This window comes from Wolffia australiana, chromosome 12 (assembly GCF_029677425.1).
Source record: "Wolffia australiana isolate 7733 chromosome 12, ASM2967742v1".
In the NCBI taxonomy this organism is placed as follows: domain Eukaryota; kingdom Viridiplantae; phylum Streptophyta; class Magnoliopsida; order Alismatales; family Araceae; genus Wolffia; species Wolffia australiana.
The window spans coordinates 10265490-10275434 of NC_135846.1; the positions used below are offsets into that span (position 1 = coordinate 10265490).

The 9945-nt window shown below is 49.0% G+C and overlaps 2 protein-coding genes and 1 non-coding gene across 3 annotated transcripts; 1 reads left to right on the forward strand and 2 right to left on the reverse strand.

The window, feature by feature from the left end:
- Window positions 1–929: 929 nt before the first annotated feature.
- LOC144710758 (U6 spliceosomal RNA) lies at window positions 930–1029 on the forward strand. The gene has a single exon (XR_013583402.1). It is a non-coding gene; the product is annotated as a U6 spliceosomal RNA (small nuclear RNA).
- Window positions 1030–1379: 350 nt separating this feature from the next.
- Window positions 1380–5118, reverse strand: LOC144710289 (alpha/beta-Hydrolases superfamily protein). Its single transcript, XM_078584015.1, has 9 exons — window positions 4812–5118; window positions 4256–4492; window positions 3770–3816; window positions 3474–3592; window positions 3246–3403; window positions 2911–3020; window positions 2536–2635; window positions 2313–2436; window positions 1380–1564 (listed from the first exon to the last, which is right to left on the reverse strand). Exons 1-9 carry the CDS (start codon window positions 5045–5047, stop codon window positions 1439–1441), a joined length of 1257 nt encoding a protein of 418 aa, XP_078440141.1. The 5' UTR covers window positions 5048–5118; the 3' UTR covers window positions 1380–1438.
- A 120-nt stretch (window positions 5119–5238) lies between these two features.
- LOC144710080 (arginine decarboxylase-like) lies at window positions 5239–7885 on the reverse strand. Its single transcript, XM_078583742.1, is given in 2 exon segments — window positions 5239–6994; window positions 6996–7885. Coding segments are annotated over 2 exon segments (2019 nt in total). The 5' UTR covers window positions 7259–7885.
- Window positions 7886–9945: the final 2060 nt, after the last annotated feature.

Here is a 9945-nt window from a genome sequence, read left to right on the forward strand (position 1 = left end):
GCCATGTTTTGTAGATTTGGTTTTTTCTAAGATCCTAGTTATCAGTCCTTCGCCAACCAAAAAAAATAACGATAAAAATCAACTTCCCCATTTTGAAATTTATGTTTTGATGCAGTATACATTTCATTGCCTACTGCATCAAAGCATATATTGGAACCTTGAAGAGCAATAAAATGCTCGGATGTTTGAGAGTTCTGATCCGAGTTTCTACACATTTTTACTCTGAGATGATATCTGGTAGACGTCTGATACAATCATTTTCCGTGGAAAGGCTGATGATAATGTTCCTCACTTAAAAATACTGGGGGGAGACATAATGTGATACTATCTAACGCATGAAGGTTTTTCATGAAGCATTGAACACATCTCCTTAGTACCTTCGAAGTCTTTTGTGGAACGTAAGTGGGCTTGACTCATTTGCTTAAAGAATCATGTAGTGACTCCAACGAGATAAAATTATGACGGGAGGTCGTGGCGGGAGAGGCATAAGCCATTATAAATTGGTCAATGCAACCTGATTATACTAGCTAGGTTGAAATGAAGCCGGCATTTCTCCTCCCACTATTAAATCAATATGAGGTTTTGAAGGTAACTCTGACATCCTCCTCTTATATGTACTGTGGACAAGCAAGATGACATTGATAGGGTTTCCCCTCAAATCAGTTGTCTTTGGAAAAAAAACAATAAAAAAATTTAAATGATCGCATCGTAGTGGAGCATTTATTAACCCTAGAGTTGCCAAAGGCAGTGACAGAATTCAGAGCATCCAAGGGAAACAATGTGAAATAAAGAGAAATGCCCTGTTCCTTAAATAGATTGAAGGTTAGGGAATACGTACATGTCCTAACATTAATACACAGAAATCCCAAAAGGAGAATTTTGAGGATTACATTCTAAAGGAGACTGTAATATTTAGAAGCACATACCTTGATCTTTTCGGGAATATCTGATGCCATTGGAAAAATACAGAGATGATTAACATGGCCCTCGCAGGATGACATGCAGTAATCACAATATAGCAAACTACTTGAAGGACCACACACAACTCAACCCTGGGAGGAATAGCAGGACTGCCTCAACAGACAACTTATCTTTTAAGAAATACCGGTCGTTTTCATTTTTTCTCCGAGAACTTCATTTCCTTTTATTTGGGGATAGGAATGTATACTGTACCGGATTGCTCCTGCCTGAATTAAGCTTAATGCAGGAGTGCTCTTCGATGGCTTGAGACGATCTCTTTACAGCAAAATCGACTTTCAATTTCATCCCACATCTAAGTTCCTGGTCTGGTTGTCTGGGTCCAATGTTCCCCAATTTTGAAGCAAGCAATCCGGGGGCAGCTTTATGCACACATACCCGACCTGGATGTGGATATAATGTTCAAATAATAAGCTTTATGCACGCGATATATATATAATGGACTATCAATGAGAGACAGTCAAGCAGAGATAAGTCCGGGGGGGAAAGGTTGCTCATCCGAGTCTGGGGAGAGCAGCCGCCGGCAGGCGTAGAGCATAGCAGAGTGGAAGCCAGAGGGGTTGTCGATGAAGACAAAGTGTCCCCCCTGCAAAATAGTTGCACCTATCCTTTAGATAAATACGAAAGAGAAATGAGGAGGATAAGGGGGGAGAGAGAGAGAGAATAAAAAAAGAAAGAGGATGAGGGATAGGGAGAAGGAAAGAAAAGATGACGGAGAGTGAAAGAGAGAAAGAGAGAGAGTGAGAGAGAGAAAGAGAGAGAGAGAGAGTGAGAGAGAACGAGAAAGAGAGAGAGAGAGAGAGAGAGAGAGAGAGAGAGAGAAAGAGAAAGAAAGAGAGAGAGAACCAGAAAGAGAAAGAGAGAGAGAGAAAGGGAAAGAAATAGTGAGAGAACGAGAAAGAGAGAGAGAGAAAGAGAAAAAAAAGAGTGAGAGAGAGAGAAAGAGAAAGAGAGAGAGAGAGAGAGAGAGAGAGAGAAAGAGAGAGAGAGAGTGAGAGAGAGAGAGAGAGAGAAAGAGAAAGAGAAAGAGAGTGAGAGAGAGAGAGAGAAAAGAGAGAGTGAGAGTGAGAGAGAAAGAGAAAGAGAAAGAAAGAGTGAGAGAGAGAGATAGAGTGAGAGAGAAAGAGTGAAAGAGAGAGTGAGAAAGAAAGAGACAGAAAAAGAGAAAGAGTGATAGAGATAGAGTGAGAGAGAAAGAGAGAGAGAGAGAGAGACTAAGAGTGAGAGAGAAAGAGAAAGAGTGAAAGAGAAAGATAAAGAGAGAGTAAGAGAGAAAGAGAGAGTGAGAGAGAAAGAGAAAGAAAGAGAGAGAAAGACAAAGACAAAGGGATGACCTGGGGAACACGGATGATCTCGCAGGGAACTTTCATCTCTTCTCTGGCCCGCTGCGCTCCTCTGTAGTCCATCCAGTCATCACATCCATAAATCATTGTCGTGGGGACCTTCCATTCTGACGCCCTGCAATAAACCACCAATCACGTCTTCCCTTCACCAAAACTAGACACCTACATTACATTGGCTCCTGTATAACGTTTCGACTGCACAACTCTCGCCTACCTCTGCAGAAGTGGCTGACGAGCAAACGCCCCGAAGGAGAAGATATGCTTGAGACAGAGCTCTCCACTAGCCTTGGCCGCCAGGGTGTGGTACACATAATCTTAGTGTGCAGAGAGCCGCAGTCAGAAGAGAAAAAAAAACATCGAGAATGTAGTAAATGTTTACTGGTGTCAACCCTGAGACATTTGAGAACTAGGAAAAGAATATATGAAACAATTTTAAAGTGCAACTCTCAACGATTTCCAAGGAATTTGGGCAGAAAGATTAGTGCATTAGAGATTAATTCAGACAATGCACTTTTATTTCAGGAAGACAACATTTTCGTTTTAGTTTTCAGAATAACACACGGCTCGGAAATGAAGCGACCAAACTAACCTGTTAACAGCTTAGATTCTTCCTCGTTCAACACCTGGCCGGTTGAATACGAGCCAAATCTCGCACTAGTGTACTTCCGCACCAGGCCGGGTCCCCATGGCCCAAGCCCACTGAGAAATTTGAAAGAGTTCAATTAAATATGAAAGACCGGAAGATGAGCATGTTTGAAATTAGAGAATCTTTGATTCCATTTCATCATGGCAGAAATGCTTTTATTCCGAAAGAAAGAAATGGAAATTTGAAATAGTTTGGTTTTATGCGAAACTGAGAGGGGAAATCTTTAGGGTAAGAAATAATTAAAACTTCATTTGAAAGCCGTGAGGGATTTTCGTTACCGTAGAACCTTCTGAGGAGTGAAGTTGGACTCCCAAAGATGGTTGAAGATGGCTCCCTTCCATGTTGCCCGGAACTTTGTGAGCCTCTCCGAACTGGATTCTTCAGAAGTGAATCCAGCGGGACCAACTAACACCAAGTGTTGCACGTGTTCAGGGTGCTACAAGTATAAATCAGATGTCAGACCGAAAGAATAAGTGCCCGGTTGCAGCTGTTGAAAGATTAAATACCTTGAGGGCATATTTGGCTGCGACGTAGCCACCAAAGGAATGACCCAGCAAGATAAAATTACTCAATTTTTTTGCTTTGCGCCATTCTTCAAAGGAGTCGATGAACCAGGCTTCAGTTTCTGCAGTAAATTTTTCATGTTAGAAAAAGGGTAGGAGTGACAGCGAATTTCAGCATTAGACATAAATTTGGGAGAAAATAACGAAGAAAGCGAGTAAGAGGAAGAGTGAGAGAGAGACAGGCGTATTGCATGCGTACTCCTACCATCGAAAAGAAATAAGTTGTATAAACCACAAACCTTCTGTGCTCGTACAAGTGAAATCAGGTCGACTTGATCCACCCCAACTGCAGGAGATGATAACAACCTCTGTTAGCAAAAGGCAGGACATAGAAGGATTTCTATCGAAAAATTAAAAAGATAGAAGCATCAGAGCAAATGCACGTCTTTAAAGAAATGATCAAATTTACGTTGTTATGCCTGATTCAGCATGTAAACACATTTCGGAAGGAAAAGGACATTCAATTCTGATCCGCCAGAATTACATCCTCGTCGAAGGAAAAGAGACTTTTTTGGTAAATGCCACTTGATCATCATTTTTGTAATAAAGAATAGAAGTATGAAAGATGAAACTAGAATTCATACATGCGCACGGATGAACGAGATAAAAAACAAGAAAGGTACTATATTTCCTAAAGTTCAAAAAAAAAAAAACAGAAGAGGAAGAAATGAGATCTATAATGACATGTGAGCTGAAAGAATCAGTTTCAAGGATAAAATGCCGACCCAAGTTGATCAATGGCAACAACTTTGAAGTGCCTGGCCAGAGCGTCAAAATTACGGAAGAAGAAACCTTGTGAGGCACCATAGCCGTGAACCATGACAAGAGTTGGAGACCCAGCTTCGCTATCAAACGTGACGGTATTAATAAATCTCGGCTCGTTGCTCGACGAGCGAAACCACCTGGATTTCGACCCCTCGGGCCCAGAACCAATATTCACCTGCTCCTGAACGTACGGCGTCCTGAAATGCACAAGGCCAAATAGATAAGAACACTTCACTTCTGTCCATCTTTAAACAGGATAAAAAATCCCCAAAAGTTATGAGGCAATTCAGTATCCAGTAGAAGAAAGCAATGACAGTAGCGCGGGTCACAAGGAAGAACAATCATCCCGTGCGACGGTTGAATAGCTTAACGTACCAGGATAATTCTCAAAATGCTCGTGAAAAAGCGTCAATAAGGCAGCTTTCCGAGCGGACGAAAGAGCAACAAGAGGATCGCCGATCTACGGCGCCAATTTCGGGGGTTTTCATTTCAGGATGGAAAGGAAGAAAGACATACTTGACAATAGACAGGAGACGCTTCTCGGAGGCGATTATATGATCAGTGGAGGAGGGGATCCAGCGCAAAACAGACGGCCAAATCCGCCAAGCCGACGAGCTAACGCGCACAGCAGGCGCCTCTCCCGCCGTCGATTGCCCGGTGCCCTCCGCCATTCCTCCCGGAAACACAGACGACGTCGACGCCGATCTTCCCCTCCACAACCTTCCTCCTCTCCCCCGCCAGACCACGAACATTCGCCTCCCTCTCTCCTCTCTTCTTTCTTCTCCAAGTGAGAATATGAGATGGGCCCCGACTTGCGTCGCAAGAAAGTCTACGCTATTTAGAAATATAGAAAGGGTTATAAAAGAGAGTAGCTCCGAGCTCTCCACGTGTCGTCTCAAGAGAGAGAAAAGAAGGGGGAAATGAATAGAAGAACAAAAGGTCGTCAGGCCGAGAAGGGGTCCCACCACTCGTCGTCGGAGGCGACGTGGAGGTGGTGGGGCCCGGCAGAGGAGGAGACGAGGTAAGGCATGGCTTGGAGGGCCCGAGCCAGGTCGCGGGCGACGGCGTCGCGGCCCGCGGGGGCTCGCTCGTCGGCCCGCCGCTCGAGCGCCCTGAACATGAGCTCCGGCTCGTGCTGCATCATCCTCAGCACCTCCGCGCAGGACGGCCCGGGGGCGGCGCGCGTCACCGCGAACCCGTGCGGCCCGTCGACCTGCGCCACGCGGACCACGCTCGGGCCGCCGAAGAGGTTGTGCAGCCCGCCCAACGCCTCCTGGTACGCGCCCCCCAGGAACATGCCCAGATAGTACCCCCCCCCGCCGTGGCCCATCTCGTGCAGCGGCAGGCTCCTCCTCCCGCCGATGAACGCGTCCAGCTTGCCGTCGCTGTCGCAGGTCAGGTCCGACAGCACGCCGCGCGCCGCCGGCCGCTGCTCGAGCCGGTGGATCGGCACGACCGGGAACCGCTGGCCGATGGCCCACGAGTCGGGCACGGAGGTGAACACGGAGAGGTTCACGTGGTAGGTCCGCGGCGCGGGCTCCCCCGGGGTCAGCGCCTCGCACACGCCCTCCGCCGCGGCGAGCTGCTCGAGCCCGAGCGCGCCCGCCTTGAAAAGCTCGGCGCACCGCCGCTTCAGCCGCTCGGCCGCCGCGGCGAAGGGCTCCTCCTCCTCCTCGTTGGCCAAGGCGGCGGCGAGGAGGTCCCCGTGCAGGAAGCGGGCCTCGTCGCCGAGCTCCTCGGCCAGGGGGCCGAGCTCGAGGGCCGGCGGGCCGGTGGAGGAGAGCGCCTCGAAAACCAGGACCGAGTGGTGCGAGACGAGGGCGCGCCCGCTCTCGCTGCAGATGACCGGGTGGCGGATACCCTTCCGGTCGCAGGCCTTCTGGATGGCGCCCACGACGGCGGCCGCGTACTCCTCGAGAGAGTAGCAGACGGACATGTCCGACGCGCCGGAGCGGGAGCCGTCGTAGTCGATGCCGAGCCCGCCGCCGACGTCGATGACGCGCATGTCCGCGCCCAAGCGCGCCAGCTCGCAGAAGATGTGCGCGGCCTCGCCCACGCCGTCGGCCAGGAGGTCGGTGCAGGGGATCTGCGAGCCGATGTGGAAGTGGAGGAGCTGCAGGCAGTCGAGCATGTCCAGCTGCCGCAGCTTCCTCGCCACGGAGAGGACCTGCCGCGCGTTGAGCCCGAACTTGCCCTTCTCCCCCGAGGTAGACCCGAAGTGGCCCGCGTGCTTGGTCCGGAGCTTGGCCCGGAGCCCGACCACGGGCCGGACCCCCAGCGCCTTGCTCGCCGCCAGGACCGTGTCCAGCTCCTCCTCCTGCTCGAGGACGATCACCGCGTTGAGGTCGAGCCGGCGCGCGGTCAGCGCCAGGGAGACGTACTCCGCGTCCTTGTAGCCGTTGCAGATGAGCAGCCCGTCGGGGCTGCCCTTGGTCAGGCAGCTCATGGCCAGGAGCAGCTCCGGCTTGGACCCGGCCTCAAGCCCGAACCCGAACGGCGCCCCGAACTCCACGATGTCCTCCACCACGAACCGGTCCTGGTTGCACTTGACCGGGTACACGCCCTGGTAGCGCGAGCCGTAGCCGTTGGACCGGATCGCGGCGTCGAAAGCGGACTGCAGGGACCGGAGGCGGTTGCGGAGGAGGTCCGGGAAGCGGACGATGAGGGGGAGCTGGAGGCCGAGCCCGCCGCCGGGCTTCGCCGGAGGCCTTCTGGACGACCTTCATCAGATCGATCTCCTGGTGCGGCAGCGTCTCGTCCCCGTGCGGGCGGACGGAAATGTGGCCGGACTTGTTGACGGAGAAGTAGGGGGCGCCCCAGTCGTGGATGTTGTACAGATCGGCGGATTGCTCCGGCGACCAGCGGGCGGCGGGCGGCGAGTCGAAGGCGGATTGCCCTGAGAATACGAACGCCGGGGGAGCGGCAGCGGCGGCGGCGACATCCACGCACGCCATGGCCGGCATCTCGGGCGATGCAAAGAAGAATCTAGGGAATAAGAAGGAATGTGCTAGAACGGGGTTGTCTGACGGATGCTTGAGGTGGGGGCTTTCAACGCCGCCGAGGCCGGAGCCCCGGCTACCCCCCAAAAGAAGCAGACGGCGGCGGAATTTATCGAGGAAATGCGCCCACCGCCACTTCCAGAGGCCCTAGTATCTCCACCCTCGGCCGTCAGGAGATCTCCGCGAGCGGGAAGCGGCGGCGAGCGGCGGCGACGAGCGGCGGAGGAGAAGCAAGCGCAACTGAATAGCCCGAGATACGTGGATGGAGCGGGGCGACCCCCCCCCCTCCATTTTATAGCCCTCCGGCACCGGTAAATAAGAGTAAAACCACCCGTGGGTCCCACCCCGATTACGCGGTCCAGGAGGCCCGCTGTCCCCCGCCGTCTCACCCGACCGACGGCCCAGGAACGGCCACGTCTTCCGCTTGGCGAGATCTCCGCCGTCCGCGGAAAACACAGGTTAGGTCTAACCGTCCCCCGCGCGACATGCGGAGAATCTTTGCGTCGACGCTTGGTGACGTTCTGGACGCCTTTCGCTTGACGCCGCCCGCCTGCTTCCTCTTGACGAGGTGTCAAGATCCGACGGTCAAACACGGCGTGCCGCGTCGCCTGGCTAAACTTCCCCGGGGTCTGAATTTGTAGTTTAGTATTTATACTTACACTGAGGGCCTCACTTTTGGCTCGGGCCAGATCGCCCCGGGCCAGTCCTGAGGTCCATGGTAGCAGTTCAGATTCCGCGGCCATTCAGTGTGAAGCCCATTAGTGGCCCACAATATCCGCGGGTCATGCTTCCTCTTGAGGGTCAAACATGACATGCTGCGGGCGGTTTCCCAGAAAAAGATTGGGGGCCTCACACACGGGCCCCGGCCGGAGCGCCCCCCGCCAGTTGTGGTGTCACGGGGAGCTATGGTGGCCAAAGCTCGGCCACTCCGTCAGTGTCCCACAATATCCGCAGAAAGATTTTTTTATTTGCTTGGATGTTATATTTTTGGTTTTAGTTAGGACATTGTGTGGAGTAGACCCAAGGTAATCTCTCATGAGAAATGGTTCATTTTTATTATATTTTTTATCATTTGGAATTATCACTGTTTGATGAATGATGGCTAGGTGGCTACTGCTTTGTCAGTACGCTATCATCATCCAATGATTAAATAACGATGGGAAACTAAGTGAAAATGATGTTCTTCACTTTTATTAAATCGGGAATGATAATATTCATTGCGATGACGTCATCTAAACTCGGAGAAAAAAGGGGTAAATGCCGAACATCTCATTTCGCAGGTCTATTTAAGCCAAACATCTCATTTCGTATTGCATAAAATGGGCAAGACAACGGCAAAGATCAACGAATGGTAATAATTTCCGTCCTATGCTGAATACGTTAAAACTAAAAAGATGTCACCTGTTTTTCTAGGAATAAATAATGACCTTTTATTTGCGGTGGATGTTATACTGGTCTAAGCAGGCACGTGGACTGGATGTAACACACCCTTTCATGACAAAGGAGTCACTTTTTCATTTATATATTTCCAGTATTCTGACAGTTCAAATACGTCTGAAAGAGAAGTTTTGTTCGTAGCGTTGGATCATTAGGAGTGATTTCTCTTTTCGCGTCACCCGGCCATTGCATACTGCAATGAGAATAATAATGGGAACTGAGCCTTAGGTTCTTCAATGGTTCTTCCCACATTTTTTTGGAATCAAGGATTTGCAAGGTTTATGCGGCAACTTTTTTCTCTTTACACTAATTGGTAGTACTCTTTACCTATGTTTTTATATAACATCCCTTAGCCTTTTTCACATTGCCATTTTTTACTTTTATATGACTGCATGCAAGTCAATCAGAAATTGCACATTTATATGAGTTCAACATTCAATAATACATTAGTATTTAATTTTACAAATATTCTTGTAATGATATGTGAATTATGATGAGATCATAATAAAGTGCATATCCTAAACACTCATGTTAATAATATATTGTGGAAGGACATAAAAAAATCCTGATAGAATACCATTGTCAACTCTTACTCATATGACCAATCATGTAGCCATTAGTGTGAAGTCACTAATCATGTAGCCATTAGTGTGAAGTCACCAGTCTCTGACAGCTGAGTACTCCTTAGAGAAAGAGGCTGCTAAATTGATATGTGTGTCTTTGAGCGGTATTATAATTGACTATAGATAGGTTAATTCATGTCACCATTATGTAAGTGTTCCTTAGACTAGAGACAATGAATACGTCTTGATCTACAAGTCTTTAATGAAGGGACTCCAAGTGGTCAGCTCAAATCCAGAAATAGGTTACTGGAGGTGATTTAATGGTCAAGATGAGATTATCTACCCTCAATGCAAAAGGATACAACTCAAGGAAGATGATGCGATAATGTCATAGTCTTAGGAAATGGAAATATTAAGAGTTTTCATATTATTTACTAAACACACAAGTAATATTTAGAATGATCAATAAAGGTTTGATCATCGATCATATCCTAACTCTGTATTGAATTTTCATATAGATTAAAAATTATCTGCATAGGTTAACCAATGACAGAAAAAGTTTTCGTGAAAGAGTTGATGAATTTGTTCGTGCCTTCTAGAGCATGTGTTATAGCGTGATACCTCAAGTGATAGAGACTTGACTTATCAGTA